General features: G+C 52.1%; 1 protein-coding gene across 1 annotated transcript; it reads right to left on the minus strand.

Annotated features, from left to right (window-relative positions):
• Nucleotides 1-720: 720 nt before the first annotated feature.
• On the minus strand, nucleotides 721-16683 carry LOC144606083 (V-type proton ATPase 116 kDa subunit a 2-like). The gene is made up of 14 exons (XM_078421886.1): nucleotides 16622-16683; nucleotides 15494-15587; nucleotides 13468-13680; nucleotides 13130-13280; nucleotides 12440-12579; nucleotides 10367-10524; nucleotides 9683-9773; nucleotides 8902-9020; nucleotides 7815-8025; nucleotides 7056-7175; nucleotides 6103-6225; nucleotides 3485-3602; nucleotides 3048-3219; nucleotides 721-2054 (listed from the first exon to the last, which is right to left on the minus strand). Exons 2-14 carry the CDS (start codon nucleotides 15539-15541, stop codon nucleotides 1958-1960), a joined length of 1761 nt encoding a protein of 586 aa, XP_078278012.1. The 5' UTR covers nucleotides 15542-15587; nucleotides 16622-16683; the 3' UTR covers nucleotides 721-1957.
• Between the last annotated feature and the right edge of the window lie 6 nt (nucleotides 16684-16689).

Below are 16689 nucleotides of genomic sequence, written 5' to 3' on the forward strand. Positions count from 1 at the left end.
CCACACACACAGCACCCCCACACACACAGCACCCCACACACAGCCACGCCCTCCACACACAGCACACCCCCACACACACACACCCACACACAGCACTAACTCACACACACCCCCACACACACACACCCACACACAGCACTAACTCACACACACCCCCACACACACACACCCACACACAGCACTAACTCACACACAACCCCACACACATCACCCCCACACACACCCCCACACACACACCCCCACTCACACACACCCACACACAGCACCAACTCACATACACACACACAGCACCCCCGCACCCCCCACACACACACACCCACACACATCACCCCCACACACACACCCCCACACACACACCCCCGCACACACACCCCCACACACAGCACCAACTCACATACACACACACAGCACCCCCACACACACACCCCCACACACACACACCCACACACAGCACCAACTCACATACACACACACAGCACCCCCGCACCCCCCCACACACACACACCCACACACATCACCCCCACACACACACCCCCGCACACACACCCCCACACACACACACCCACACACAGCACCAACTCACATACACACACACAGCACCCCCACACACACACCCCCACACACACACACCCACACACAGCACCAACTCACATACACACACACAGCACCCCCACACACACACCCACACACAGCACCCCCGCACCCCCCCACACAGCCACTGACTAATGGATGGGACTTCCTGCAGGTAAGGGTTGTGAATGATGCGGATTTTGACGGAGCTGGTGAGTTCCCTCTAGTCTGAGTGTCACTGGGACTCTCCCCTCCTTCACCCACCCCCGGGACTAAAGGAGGGCACTGCAGTGGGACTTTCCCCCACCCTTCTCCCACTTCTAATGAGGAGACAATAGTTTAAAAAGAAACACCTTTCTCCAGCATCTTTCACCAGTAAGGACACTCCATCCCAAAATGTTGATGATGTTTGGTTAATTTTGTGATGTAGGAGGCATAACAGGCAATGTGTGCACCGCAGGATCCCAGCAATAGTCACGTTGTAACAATGTGTGCACAGCAGGATCCCAGCAATAGTCACGTTGTGACAATGTGTGCACAGCAGGATCCCAGCAATAGTCACGTTGTGACAATGTGTGCACAGCAGGATCCCAGCAATAGTCACGTTGTGACAATGTGTGCACAGCAGGATCCCAGCAATAGTCACGTTGTAACAATCCAGTGATTTTAGTGGTTCTTTGAGGGATCTCAGTCAGGAAAACCTATCTGCCCCTTCTCTATTTAGCACCACAATTCTTTAACTCCCCACCAAAGGGCAGGCAGTACCTGTTGAATGTCAGCCCTGAAGGATGTTAGTGCACCGAACTGTGTGAAAGATGGGAATAAGATGAGCTCCCAATGCCCCCTTGTCAGGACCCTCAGCTGCCCATGTGTCCCACCCCTGCCCCCATCATCCCCAGTGCCCCAGGGGCCACCACCCTGGTTCAATTTGCCGAGACTGGACACGCAAGCTTAGTGCCAGCTGTATGGCAGAGGGGGTGGAGCAGATTGCGCCTGGCATGGTTGGGAAGCACGTTCTCCAGTTGGCATTCACAGTCACAAGTATAAACGCAGATATTTACTGAAATGTAATGCAATCATGGCTCTGGCGCTGCACTGAGAAACATTCCTCATCGCAGGGACCAAATAACAAAACACCCAAACAACCACCTCCACAACGTCAGGAGCTCTACAGTACATCTTCTGTCACAGTGATAATGCTTGGTACATTATTGTCCTTCCCATATCTTCAAATGTTGAAGTACCTGAGATTGCAGTGAGAGTCTTTGTCAATGTGCAGCAGGGAATGGATGTCGGTATCTGGTCAGGCATTCAGTGCAAAGCGTTTGCCATGAGAGTCACATGATCGCCCAACATCAGCTCCTGAAATGCACACGCACAACGCACACTAGGCAAAGTCATCAAAATTACGAGCCAGCAGCTCGAAGGAGAATGGAGAAAATTTGTATCCGTTGCCCATGTAGAACTTGTTTTGGAATTCCACCCTGTTTGGAGAAAGAGAACAGTTTGAATTCAGCAGTGTGCCGCCTCCACCTTACAACACGCCTGCTTGGTCCAGACACCACCCACCCAGGCCTATCCCATCCAACACGCCTGCTTGGTCCACACACCACCCACCCAGGCCTGTCCCATCCAACACGCCTGCTTGTTCCACACACCACCCACCCAGGCCTGTCCCATCCAACACGCCTGCTTGGTCCACACACCACCCACCCAGGCCTGTCCCAGCCAACACGCCTGCTTGTTCCACACACCACCCACCCAGGCCTGTCCCAGCCAACACGCCTGCTTGGTCCACACACCACCCACCCAGGCCTGTCCCAGCCAACACGCCTGCTTGTTCCACACACCACCCAGGCCTGTCCCATCCAACACGCCTGCTTGGTCCACACACCACCCACCCAGGCCTGTCCCAGCCAACACGCCTGCTTGTTCCACACACCACCCACCCAGGCCTGTCCCATCCAACAGCCCACCACCCTACTGCCGCTCTGAGCCCATCCCACAGCCTCACTGTGATTCAGCTTGTAGTGAGGCTGGAAGTGGAGCAGCAGCAGGGTGGTGGCCTGTGGGATGATACGAGGAAATACGAGGGACTCTGCAGAAGGACTAGTCCTAGTCCTAGACTCTCTCACTAGTGGAAACATCCTCTCCACGTCCACTCTATCCAAGCTGCTCACTATTGTGTATGTTTCAATGAGGTCATTCTTCTAAACTACAGCATACATCAAGTGGGGATTCTGTGGACGCCTAGTGTTAACTTTCCAATTAGGAGAATTAGACAAAGACTTACAGAATGAGGAGTCTTAAAAGAAAGTGAGGAGATTTAAAAGAAAGTGGGGTCCACATCTTTCTGGAGGGATCACCATGCAGTATATTACAACATATCACGTGACCAAACCAAGCTGGACTTTATCTTTACAATAGTGCAGTTATATTGCAGTTAGTAAATAACGTTTATTTTATTACAGACGTACCAGTGCAATCGGAGAGCGTGCAGGAACGCTGAGAGACCCTCCATGACCAGCAGAACTGCGACGGTCAGAACCGCAAAGATGCCAAAGACCGGGAACAACAACAAGGAACCAAAATCATTGTCCATGCGAAGGCCCAAGTGCAGCACCATTCCCCACAGCACCTCCGACAGCTCTGCTCCAAAACAAACAAGGCGTTAGCCTGTTGCCAGTCCCACACACCACTGGAAGTCAATGCACAATCGTTAATAAACAGTGTATGTCTGGTAAAGCAATGGAAGCTGTGCAGCTCACTAATAAATTCTGTTTTAATTATTAATAGGCAATATTTTCTGACAGATAACTGAAATAACTTTACGTATTTAACATTTATTGAATATAGCAGTGCCTTGGGTGATACGAAAGTCATTGTATTGGCAGGAAGAGGTGGGTGTACTTACGAGCGTGAGCCAGACTGAGAGCCCAGAGCCTCAGGTACGAAGCGGTATTCGACACGCAGCCCAGACAATACTCAATGGTGTGAATAGCTTGATGCATGAAAACATCACCAAAATTGAACTAGGAGAAAAAGAACAGCAAATCAATGAGATTTTCAAAGATAGGAGTATGCTGGAGTAACTCAGCGGGACAGGCAGCATCTCTGGAGAGGAGGAATGGGTGACGTTTCGGGTCAAGACCCTTCTTCAGACTGAAATGTGAAGAAGAGCCTCGATACCATCGGGTGGTACCAGCCACAAACCACCGGGTGGCGCCAGCAATGGCTGCCTCGCCAACAGTCTGTCTGTCCCTTCCTTCTTTGTTGTTTTAATAGTATGTGTTACATGTTTGTTTCAGTGTTCTTTAGCTTGTTTTATGTGGGGGGTGAGGAGGAGGGGGTTGGGGGAAACTTTGTTAATCTCTTACCTCGACGGAGATGCCATTTTTTTCCCGTATCGTATCTCCGTCCGCACTGCGGCCTGACATCGAGGAGCTGGCGGCCGCTGCTGGAGATTGGTTTGGGAGCTCCAACCGTGGGAGCCTGTGGACTTACCATCATGGAGCTTGTGATCCCAACCTCCATCTTGGAGCTCCAACCGCGGGAGCCTGTGGACTTACCATCATGGAGCTTGTGATCCCAACCTCCATCTTGGAGCTCCAACCGTGGGAGCCTGTGGACTTACCATCATGGAGCTTGTGATCCCAACCTCCATCTTGGAGCTCCAACCGTGGGAGCCTGTGGACTTACCATCATGGAGCTTGTGATCCCAACCTCCATCTTGGAGCTCCAACCGTGGGAGCCTGTGGACTTACCATCATGGAGCTTGTGATCCCAACCTCCATCTTGGAGCTCCAACCGTGGGAGCCTGTGGACTTACCATCATGGAGCTTGTGATCCCAACCTCCATCTTGGAGCTCCAACCGCGGGAGCCTGCGGACTTTAACGTCGCGGCTGGAGACCGACTTCGGGAGCTCCAAGCCGCAGGAGCTACGACCGCCCCGATGGATAGACAATAGACAATAGACAATAGGTGCGGGAGTAGGCCATTCAGCCCTTCGAGCCAGCACCGCCATTCAATGTGATCATGGCTGATCATTCTCAATCAGTACCCCGTTCCTGCCTTCTCCCCAACCCCCTGACTCCGCTATCCTTAAGAGCTCTATCTAGCTCTGTCTTGAATGCATTCAGAGAATTGGCCTCCACTGCCTTCTGAGGCAGAGAATTCCACAGATTCACAACTCTCTGACTGAAAAGGTTTTTCCTCATTTCTGTTCTAAATGGCCTACCCCTTATTCTTAAACTGTGGCCCCTGGTTTTGGACTCCCCCAACATTGGGAACATGTTTCTTGCCTCTAACGTGTCCAACCCCTTAATAATCTTATGTTTCGATAAGATCCCCTCTCATCCTTCTAAATTCCAGTGTATACAAGCCTAGCCGCTCCAGTCTGTCAACATACGACAGTCCCGCCATTCCGGGAATTAACCTAGTGAACCTACGCTGCACGCCCTCAATAGCGAGAATATCCTTCCTCAAATTTGGAGACCAAAACAGCACACAGTTCTCCAGGTGCGGTCTCACTAGGGTCCTGTACAACTGCAGAAGGACCTCTTTGCTCCTATACTCAACTCCTCTTGTTATGAAGGCCAACATTCCATTGGCTTTTTCATATATTTCATATATTTTAAAGATAGACACAAAATGCTGGAGTTACTCAGTGGGTCAGGCAGCATCTCTGGCGAGAAGGAATGGGTGACGTTTCAGGTCGAGACCCTTCTTCAGACTGATGTCAGGGGAGTGAGCGGGACAAAGATAGAGTGTAGTCGGAGACAGTAAGACTGGTGTGAGAACTGGGAAGGGGGAGGGGATGGAGAGAGAGGGAAAGCAAGGGCTACATGAAGTTAGAGAACTTCATACCGCTGGGGTGTCAGCTGCCCAAGAGAAAAATGAGGTGCTGTACCTCCAATTTGCGCTGGGCCTCACTCTGACAATGGAAGAAGCCCAGGACAGAAAGGTCAGTGTGGGAATGGGAGGGGGAGTTAAAGTGTTGAGCAACCAGGAGATCAGGTAGGTTAAGGCGGACTGATAGTAGAAGAATGAGGCCATTCGGCCCATCAAATCTACTCCGCCATTCAATCATGGCTGATCTATCTCTCCCTCCTAACCCCATTCTCCTGCCTTCTCCCCATAACCTCTGACACCCGCGCTAATCAAGAATCTATCTATCTCTGCCTTAAAAATATTCATTGACGGCCTCCAGAGCCTTCTGTGGCAAAGAATTCCATAGATTCACCACCCTCTGACTAAAGAAATTCCTCATCTCCTTCCTAAAGGAATGTCTTTTAATTCTGAGGCTGTGACCTCTAGTCCTAGACTCTCCCACTAGTGGAAACATCCTCTCCACATCCACTCTATCCAAGACTTTCACTATTCTGTACGTTTCAATGAGGTCCCCCCTCATTATTCTAAACTCCAGCGAGTACAGGCCCAGTGCCGACAAACGTTAATACGTTATACGTTAACAAACTCATTCCTGGGATCATTCTTGTAGACATAATGATCCAGAAAACAACTTGTCCTACCTCCTGGTCAGTGCCATCTGGTTGACCGGAATGGTTCAAATGGTTTTCTCCCTGTTCCATTTCATGAGCTCTCAGTAGTGACACCTCTTCTTCACTTCCTCTCCGCACAAGCGTGTAGCCTTTCTAGATGCAAAGCAACATAACGTCAGTGCAAAGAATTACCGTGACACAAACTTCAGAACCTAACCAGGGAAGGGGTTGTGCTCAACTCTGGCCGGGGAATGAGGACAGCCTGATCAGAAACAAGGAGGAGGTGCATTTCAAACATCACCATTGGGCTCCAGAGAGTACACTGGGTGCAGGACAGAACCTAAGAAAACTTTAGGAGGGTAAAACACCCATGAAATGGCCTTGGGGCCTGGATTAAGGAGAATCCCCAAATCTTGTTAGTACATTAGAAGCAAGAGGGAGCTCAGGAAAGAGTCGTTTCTTCAGGGACCAAAATAGAGATTAGTTTGTGGAGCCAGGGGACGTGTGTGGGAACCGGAATGATTACTTTGCATTGGTGTCCACCAGGGAGATGGATGTGCAGCATGACTTTAGGGGAGTGGTACACTGATATTCTGCAGCATCTCTGCACCAGGAAGCAGGAAGGGTTATAGATAGCAGTACACATTAAGGAACATAAGATGGATAGGTGACGTTTCAGGTCAGGGCCCTTCTTCAGATTGATTGTGGTGGGGGGGTTGAGAAAGCTGGAAGAGAAGAGGATTGTGGTGGGGGGGAGAAAGCTGGAAGAGAGGAGAGGCAGGAGCTGCTTTACAAATGAAGGGCATATTTCCAGACACAAGGGGGGTTTAAATTCAGTCTGGGGAAGTGGGAATTACATCTACTGGAGGTGCCTTCTGTAAGGAGCTTTGTGTCTGCACCTCGTATCCTCTATTCCTCAATGAGCTCAAACACGCCACGTTTACAACTCAATCTGCGCTACCGAATGAGAGGTGAAGACCTACTCTGTACGTCCCAAAACTTCTTCCTCCGTGGTGCTTCCAGTACAAATATCCAGGCTTCCCAAACAGCAAGATTGGAACAGACAGCAGAGCGATCACGAGCAGGAAGACTTGCAATCCTTTCTGTTCACAAAATGAATGCACATTAACACAGAGGCATCATGGGATATATTGTGCTGTCTGAATCTGGGTTTGCTGTTGGATTTATACAGAGGAACAGGTGGTGGGGGATGGAGACTGGGTGGAGGCAGCACGGGGCGGGTGGTAGAGGATGGAGACTGGGTGGGGGCAGCACGGGGCGGGTGGTAGAGGATGGAGACTGGGTGGGGGCAGCACGGGGCGGGTGGTGGGGGATGGAGACTGGGTAGAGGATGGAGACTGGGTGGGGGATGGAGACTGGGTGGGGGCAGCGCGGGCGGGTGGTAGAGGATGGAGACTGGGTAGAGGCAGCAGGGGCGGGTGGTAGAGGATGGAGACTGGGTGGGGGCAGCACGGGGCGGGTGGTGGGGGATGGAGACTGGGTAGAGGATGGAGACTGGGTAGAGGCAGCAGGGGCGGGTGGTAGAGGATGGAGACTGGGTGGGGGCAGCACGGGGCGGGTGGTAGAGGATGGAGACTGGGTAGGGGCAACACAGGCCAAACCTGCGTTCAGCCCCGTCACTGCAATATCATTCAATGCAATTAGTTAAAAAATATATCAATTACACTCTGAAGAGAACGCAGCACACTTAGAAGGTGTTGCTATGTTCCCTAAATGCCTACCTGCCCGGTGTAAAGCTGTGTATTTTCATTACTTTGCATCACAAACATGTTGATAAAATGGATGAGGATGCTGGGAGCCAGATTGGAGTTTGCAGCAGAGTATGCCAGCCACTTGTAAATTATCATAAACATCAGGTATCCGAAGAGAGAGACCATGAAAACCAGCTCCGGAACAAATACCAGGTAGATGTTGCAGATATTCTTAAAGTGCCTGCACCACACAACAACACAAAGATTAGCTAAACACATTAACACACAATCCCTCAGAAACTTTGGCTCTGAACTACATCTTCCAGCAGAACTTCAGTTTGCAGTTTGCCAGATGATTGCACGTTGAATATATGACTGAATGGTTCACATCAAGCTGAATATATCATTCGCCAAAGGGCCAGAGAACAGTGAACACAGGCACTTCCACTCACACCTAGGGTCACACAGAAACAGATTTACAGTCTTACATAAGCAGACCAATATCCAGTAATGCCTGTTACAACCTCCCTACTTCATTCAATTAACCTCTCAGTGCGAGTATTCCGTTAGTTTGGATCCTCACAAACTACAAGGTTAGTGCATCAAAGGCAGTCGGGATAAGGGGTCTGTTTTAGGCTGCAAGGAATAATTGCACAATGCCCTGACATCAGTTCTTGGACATTAATTTATTGTCTATATTAATGATCAGGAAGATGGAGAAGTGAACAGTATAATGATGGTGCCAATGTCACTAACCAGGTTGGAAGGCACGTTGTGCCTCTGTAACAGGGTATAGATAGATGGAGTGGAGTGGAGATGCTAATGTTGGTCTGCATGGATGTTGAGCTGGAGGCTACGTAGCTCTATGACTTTGTTACTCCATAAATGGCCTTCCCCACTTTTACACTGATTCACGAATGGGGCGAGGAAGAGAATGAACTGTGGATAAGGGCAGCATGGTGGCGCAGTGTTAGAGTTGCTGCCACACTCTAACACTCGAGTGCCAGAGAGCCGGGCTCGATCCTGATGGGGGTGCTGTCTGTACGGAGTTTGTACGTTCTCCCCATGACCTAAAGTATACATCTGGAACTGCTGCATTAGTTCTAGGAGGACTTACAAATGATTGAAGACTCCAAGAATGACTCCAAATGTCATGTGCGTAATACCAAGGATTACCGACATTTTCATTTTAAATGAATTCAGGAAACTGAGACGATTGCTTGCTAGGTTCCAAACCTTAACAACAGACAAACAAAAAACGTTATACAATCCTGGGCCAAGAGACACAGAATCCATTTACAGTCTGACAGTCAGACCCGACATATTCACTACAATCCATCATCCGAGACATCAAATCAACGCGCGAGACCAGCTGGGTACTGATTAACTGAACCCGCTGCAATAAGACCAACAACTTGCAGTCAAATATCAGCATTACTGCCACACCCACCCACGACCAGCACCACACACCCCACACACCCACACCCATACACACACCCACCCACACCACACACCCACACCCGCCCACCACACACCCACACCCGCACACCCACATCACACCCACCCACACACACCCACACCACACACCCACACCACACACCCACCCACAACCAGCACCACACACACCCACACCACACACACCCGCACACCCACCCACACACCCACACCACACACACCCACCCACAACCAGCACCACACACCCACACTACACACACCCACACCACATACCCACGCACACCCGCACACACACACCCACACCACACACCCACGCGCACACACACCCCACCAAACACATACACACACCACACACCACACACACCCACACCGCGCACACCCACGCGCACACACTCGCACACATACTCGCACCACGCACCCCCACCACACACACACACACTCACCGGGTCAATGCCGAAAGGATAGGGCCCTTTGAAGACTCCAGAAACGTTGGGGTCCAAGCTGAGGAACTGGCTCCGCCTGACTTCAGTGACCCTGAAGGAAACGTCAGACATTCACGTTAACACTTTTAACTGTCTGCGTTTAAACAGGATCCTTCATATTTTAACAGTTCTAAAAACAAATTATTTCCACAGCAGACTTAAGCAGAACTGCACGAATTGTTGGAACTCATTTATCTGCTCTATTGTAAAATGATGAATTGATTTGTTCACTGCATTACAGATCACGCAACGATCATCAGGAGGGCCAAAGGATTCACAGTAGAGAGTGTGGTCGCTGGGACCCCCTGGGGCAGCCGTGGCCCTGGGGAGGGGCAGAGGGGAGGGGGCCGTGGGGAGGGGGCAGAGGGGAGGGGGCAGAGGGGAGGGGCAGAGGGGAGGGGGCGGTGGGGAGGGGCGGTGGGGAGGGGCAGAGGGGAGGGGGCAGAGGGGAGGGGGGAGGGGAGGGGGCCGTGGGGAGTGGGTAGAGCCGTGGGGAGGGGGCCGTGGTGAGGGGGTCTAACCTAACGTGACAAGTTGTGGACCCTCGTGTACAGATGGAGACCACCCACACATCCCTCACTAAAGCAGCCACCTCACCCCCACACATTATCACGGTTCAGGTGATCTGTAGATCCAGATACATACATCCTACTTTCATTAACGAACATATTTTTGACACTCCATCCAGACCCAAATATATTGAAGGATTTTGAAAAGCAGTCATTGTAGATCAGTCCAGTGTACAAGGAGAATATCCCCATCATCAGAATGATGTAGCGGCCGTCAAAAAACGTGTTCCAGATCTGTCAGCAACAGAAAAGGTCAGTCAGCCATTGGGTGAAACTGATCATCCCAATACTTCCTCAAAAACAAAGCCGGCTCAGTCTGTTCTGCTGTAATTGAATTGAATTGAATTGAATAAATGTTATTAGCCAAGTATGCACATACAAGGAATGTGCCTTGGTGCTCCGCTCACAAGTAACAACACGACATACAGTAAACAATTAAGAATAAAACATAAAAACATTAAGAATAAAACATTATAGTTGAAACATGTGAAGAATGAAATAAAATACCAGAACAAAAGGAGGCAACAGACTTTGGGTTGTTGAGTAGAGCTGCTGATCGTGGAAAAAAGGTGTTTTTATGTCTGGCTGTGGCTGCTTTGACAGTCCGGAGTCGCCTTCCAGAGGGAAGTGGCCAGGGTGAGAGGGGTCAGAGATGATCTTGCCCGCTCGCTTCCTGGCCCTTGCAGTGTACAGTTCGTCAATGGGGGGAAGGTTGCAGCCAACAACCTTCTCAGCTGTGCGAACGATCTGTTGCAGCCTCCGGATGTGATGCTTGGTGGCTGAGCCAAACCAGACCATGATGGAGAAGGTGAGGACGGACTCAATGATAGCAGTATAGAATTGGACCATCATTGCCTGTGGCAGATTGTGTTTCTCAGTTGCTGCAGGAAGTACATCCTCTGTTGGGCCTTTTTGACTGTGGAGTCGATGGTGGCCCCCCATTTAAGGTCCCTGGAGATGATGGTTCCAAGGAACTTAAATGACTCCACAGATGTGACTATGATGTTGTTGATGGTGAGTGGGGGGAGGGGAGGGGGATCTCTTCGAAAGTCTACAATTAGTTCCACTGTTTTGAGAGCATTGAGCTCCAGGTTGTTGCGATGGCACCAGGACGCCAGCTGTGTCACTTCCCATCTGTAGGCAGATTCCTCCCCATCCTGGATCAGTCCAATCAGGGATATGTCATCCGCAAACTTGAGGAGCTTGACAGAGGAGTCTGTGGAGGTGCAGTCGTTGGTGTAACCAGTCGTTGGTGTAACCAGTCGTTGGTGTAACCAGTCGTTGGTGTAACCAGTCGTTGGTGTAACCAGTCGTTGGTGTAACCAGTCGTTGGTGTAACCAGTCGTTGGTGTAACCAGTCGTTGGTGTAACCAGTCGTTGGTGTAACCAGTCGTTGGTGTAACCAGTCGTTGGTGTAACCAGTCGTTGGTGTAACCAGTCGTTGGTGTAACCAGTCGTTGGTGTAACCAGTCGTTGGTGTAACCAGTCGTTGGTGTAGAGAGAGTAAAGGAGTAGAGGTGTAAAGGAGTAACGCATCTCACGACAAATGACAAAATGTTCTCAAAATAGTTCAAACACAGACCGTCCTTATGGGACTTGTTTAGATCCAATATTAATGAACACTGTAAAAGGAAGGAACTGCAGAAGCTGGTTTAAACCGAAGATAGACACAGAATGTTGGAGTAACTCAGTGGGACAGGCAGCATCTCTGGAGAGAAGGAATGGGTGACATTTCAGGTCGAGACCCTTCTTCAGACTGAAACATCAACCATTCCTTCTCTCCAGAGATGCTGCGTGACCCGCTGAGTTACTCCAGCACTGTGTGTCTATCTTAATGAACACCGTCCGTGTGTTCGGGGCAGGGATGGTGATGGGAGGCAGCGGTAGTGTGGTGGTATGAGGGGAGGGGTTCACAGGCAGAGTCTACCCTGCTCAGCTGAAGGGAGAGACTACAGGGTTGTGATCGGGGGCAGGCGGGCGGGCGCGGGTGGACTGTACCTGAGACAGGGTTGTGGTCGGGGGAGGTACAGTGTTGTGATCGGAGGGCAGGCGGGCGGGGGTGGACTGTACCTGAGACAGGGTTGTGGTCGGGGGAGGTACAGTGTTGTGATCGGAGGGCAGGCGGGCGGGGGGCGGTCTTTGGGCTCACCTCGTTCCTGGTGCGCCGTAGTTTCGGGTTGTTTTCCGACAGCACCATCCACAGTGCAAACACGGTCATGATGAGGCCGTGCCCAAAGTCCCCAAACATCACCGCAAACAGGAAGGGGAAGGTGATGATGGTGTACAGCCCTAGTGGGAAGCAACAACGTTACTGGCCAGCATGGCCGCTTACCCACACTACATATTATATGGGTAGGGGAGTGGAGGGGGGTGAGGGTAGGGGAGTGGGATGAGGGTAGGGGAGCGAAGGGGGTGAGGGTAGAGGAGTGGAGGGGGGTGAGGGTAGGGGAGTGGAGGGGGGTGAGGGTAGGGGAGTGGAGGGGATGAGGGTAGGGGAGGGGGACGAGGGGTAGGGGTGTAGAGGGGAGGAGGGTAGGGGAGGGGGATGAGGGTAGGGGAGCGAAGGGGGTGAGGGTAGAGGAGTGGAGGGGATGAGGGTAGGGAAGGGGGATGAGGGTAGGGGAGGGGGATGAGGGTAGTTGAGTGAGGGGGTGAGGGTAGGGGTTTAGAGGGGGAGGAGGGCAGCGGAGGGGGCTGAGGGTAGCGGAGGGGGCTGAGGGTAGGGGAGGGGGCTGAGGGGAGGGGGCTGAGGGGAGGGGAGTGAGGGGGCTGAGGGTAGGGGGATGAGGGTAGGGTAGGGGAGGGGGCTGAGGGGAGGGGAGTGAGGGGGTGCACTTACCTGGGTTAATTTCCTGGTAGTTTCCCACTCCATAAGCATCCACAATGTTTTGGAACCCGGAGGTGAAGCGGTTAGTGCGGATGAGGGTGGGCGGGGTATCGGCGGTGGGAATCCGGTTCACAAACGATGGAACAGTGGCTGAGCTTTTCCTCTGGGAAGGGCAAGAAACAAAATAATTCACTGACCATAAAGAAAGTACATCACGGCCAGAGAGAAGGAGTGAAAAAGCCAAAAGAGGACACGAGAGGAACAGAAAACAACGATTCAGGAAACGCGCTGAGGAAACACACGACTTGCAGAAACTCGGAAAGAATGAACAAAAGTTAAGTGTCACTCACAGATCCTTCTTCCAAAGCTTGGCGAACCTTGGCCAGATCGGCCACTGGGCACCAGACTTCAGCAATCAGGCACTTGTTGGTGACGTCAAAACTGCACAGGTTGAGAATGTGGTAAATGGCCTTCATCTTCTTCACCTGAACCAGCCAGGTGTGGATGGACTCGGATGCCTTGAGCAGCACCTGCTGCAGGTATTCCTCAGTTCTGTACAGTACCTGCAGAAACAGATCAACAAGGCCATCGCCAACCAATGCTCCAAATTACAAACCCTTCATCATGCAAATAACTGATCAGATAAATCACATATAAACATGGGGCAAACTCTGGGTTCTCAGCTCCTCGACATGAAGCTCTGAGGGGCAAGGTTGGAGCCTGACTACACATGCCACCTCACTACATGCGTTACTCCTCGCGCGGTGTGGAGAGGAAACGCCAAGCACAGGGCACAACCATGGACATGGCCAATGATTCAGAATCCCTCTGGGGCAGTGAGTACAGCACTGCCAGAGGTGAAGCACTGCCAGAGGTGACTGGCAGTGACTGCCGGAGACTCAGGTTCGATCCTGACTACGGGTGCTGCACTGTAAGGAGTTTTGTACGTTCTCCCCGTGACCTGCGTGGGTTTTCTCCGAGATCTTCGGTTTCCTCCCACACTCCAAAGACGTACAGGTATGTAGGTTAATTGGCTGGCTAAATGTAAAAATTGTCCCTTGTGGGTGTAGGATAGTGTTAATGTGCGGGGATCGCTGGGCGGCACGGACTTGGAGGGCCGAAAAGGCCTGTTTCCGGATGTATATATATGATGAAGCACTGCCAGAGGGGGAGTACAGCACTGCCAGAGGAGGAGTACAGCACTGCCAGAGGGGGAGTACGGCACTGCCAGAGGGGCAGTACGGCATTGCCAGAGGGGGAGTACGGCACTGCCAGAGGGGTGTGCAGCACTGCCAGAGGGGTGTGCAGCATTGCCAGAGGGGGAGTACAGCACTGCCAGAGGGGGAGTACAGCACTGCCAGAGGGGGAGTACAGCACTGCCAGAGGGGGAGTACAGCACTGCCAGAGGGGGTATGCAGCACTGCCAGAGGGGGAGTACAGCACTGCCAGAGGGGGAGTACGGCACGGCCAGAGGGGTGTGCAGCACTGCCAGAGGGGGTGTGCAGCACTGCCAGAGGGAAGTACGGCACTGCCAGAGGGGGAGTGCCCATGTCCCACCCTGTGGCTAACACTGTCAGTCCTCGTGTAGGACAATAACTGCAGATGCTGGTACAAATTGAAGGTATCACAAAATGCTGGAGTAACTCAGCGGATCAGAGAAGTTGTAGAGAAGTTGTAGAGAAGTTGACATCTAGAGCAGCGGATGCAATAGATGAGGTTGGAGGAGGTGCAGGTGAACCTTTGTCTCACCTGGAAAGACTGTTTGGGTCCTTGGATGAAGTTGAGGGGGGAGGTAAAGGGACAGGTGTTGCATCTCGTGCGGTTGCAGGGGAAAGTGCCCGGGGATGGGGTGGTTTGGGTAGGAAGGGACGAGTGGACCAGGGAGTTACGGAGGGAACGGTCTCTGCGGAACAACATCCTACTTTCATTAACGAACGCAACTCCCCCCCCGCCAACTCCCCCCAACCCCTCCCCCCAACACCACCAACCCCTCCCCCCAACACCACCAACCCCTCCCCCCAACACCACCAACCCCTCCCCCCAACACCACCAACCCCTCCCCCCAACACCACCAACCCCTCCCCCCAACACCACCAACCCCTCCCCCCAACACCACCAACCCCTCCCCCCAACACCACCAACCCCTCCCCCCAACACCACCAACCCCTCCCCCCAACACCACCAACCCCTCCCCCCCAACACCACCAACCCCTCCCCTCCACACCACCAACCCCTCCCCCCAACACCACCAACCCCTCCCCCAACACCACCAACCCCTCCCCCCACACCACCAACCCCTCCCCCCAACACCACCAACCCCTCCCCTCCACACCACCAATTCCCCCCGCCAACCCTGGTAAAGTGGACGTTAGTTACCGTGTGCAGGTCTTGGATGCGAGTGTTGAGCCCGGCCACGATGTCCATCCTCTCCTGGTTTGTGTTTGGGTAGGGGTACACGTGGCAGTGGTAGCTGCAACAGCCAATGGAACCAGGTTAGTAACACGCACACATACACACACTCAGTCTCACACACACACTCAGTCTCACACCCACACTCAGTCTCACACACACACTCAGTCTCACACTCAGTCTCACACTCCCACACTCAGTCTTACACACCCCACACACACACGCACACGCACTCACACACTGTTTCACACACTCACACACACTCAGTCTCACACACCCACCCACTCAGTCTCACACACACACTCAGTCTCACACACACACACCCCACACACACACACACACTCAGTCACACACACACTCAGTCTCACACACACACTCACATAGACACACACACACTCACATAGACACACACACAGTCTCACACACACACACTCACATAGACACACACACACACAATCAGTCTCACACACATAGACACACACACACACACTCAGTCTCACACTCACAAGACACACTCACATAGACAACACACACACACACAGTCACACACACAGTCACACACACAGTCACATTCACACACAGACAGCATCTCTGGAGAAAAGGAATAGGTGACGTTTGGCGTTGAGAGACCCTTCCTTAGGTCTGAGGAAGGGTCTCAGCCTTAAACCTCCCAGAGATGTCCGGCTCGCTGAGACTGCAGCTTTTTGTGTCTATTTTCTGGGATCGATGCGGGTCCAAGTGTTCCAAACAATCCTTTCTTGTTTTGTTGGAAAGGCTTTGTGGTGTCAGGAGGGGAACAACTGCCACAAAACACCCATCCTTCAGTACTGATATTTCAACACACCCAACAAGGGCAAATATCACGCCACCATCTAACCCATCAGGACTTGGTCTGACTCAGTTAGATCATCTCTCACTGTTCCAGCCTGCAGTCCAGTCTGCTTAATCTGACCTCACAGACCAACCACAAAGGTGCCAAAACACAAAATGAAATGAGATGGAGAATAGAAGGGACAATGGGGAATCTCGGCAACGCCCACGGGCACCAGTGTCCCTGAACGTGTGGGAATCCCAGGGAAGGGGAAACTTCCTCACCAGTCACATATCTTCTTCACCTTGTGGCCGATCTGTTCGCCCCAGTACGATACGAGGAACACCACCCA

Source organism: Rhinoraja longicauda, chromosome 25 (assembly GCF_053455715.1).
Source record: "Rhinoraja longicauda isolate Sanriku21f chromosome 25, sRhiLon1.1, whole genome shotgun sequence".
In the NCBI taxonomy this organism is placed as follows: domain Eukaryota; kingdom Metazoa; phylum Chordata; class Chondrichthyes; order Rajiformes; family Arhynchobatidae; genus Rhinoraja; species Rhinoraja longicauda.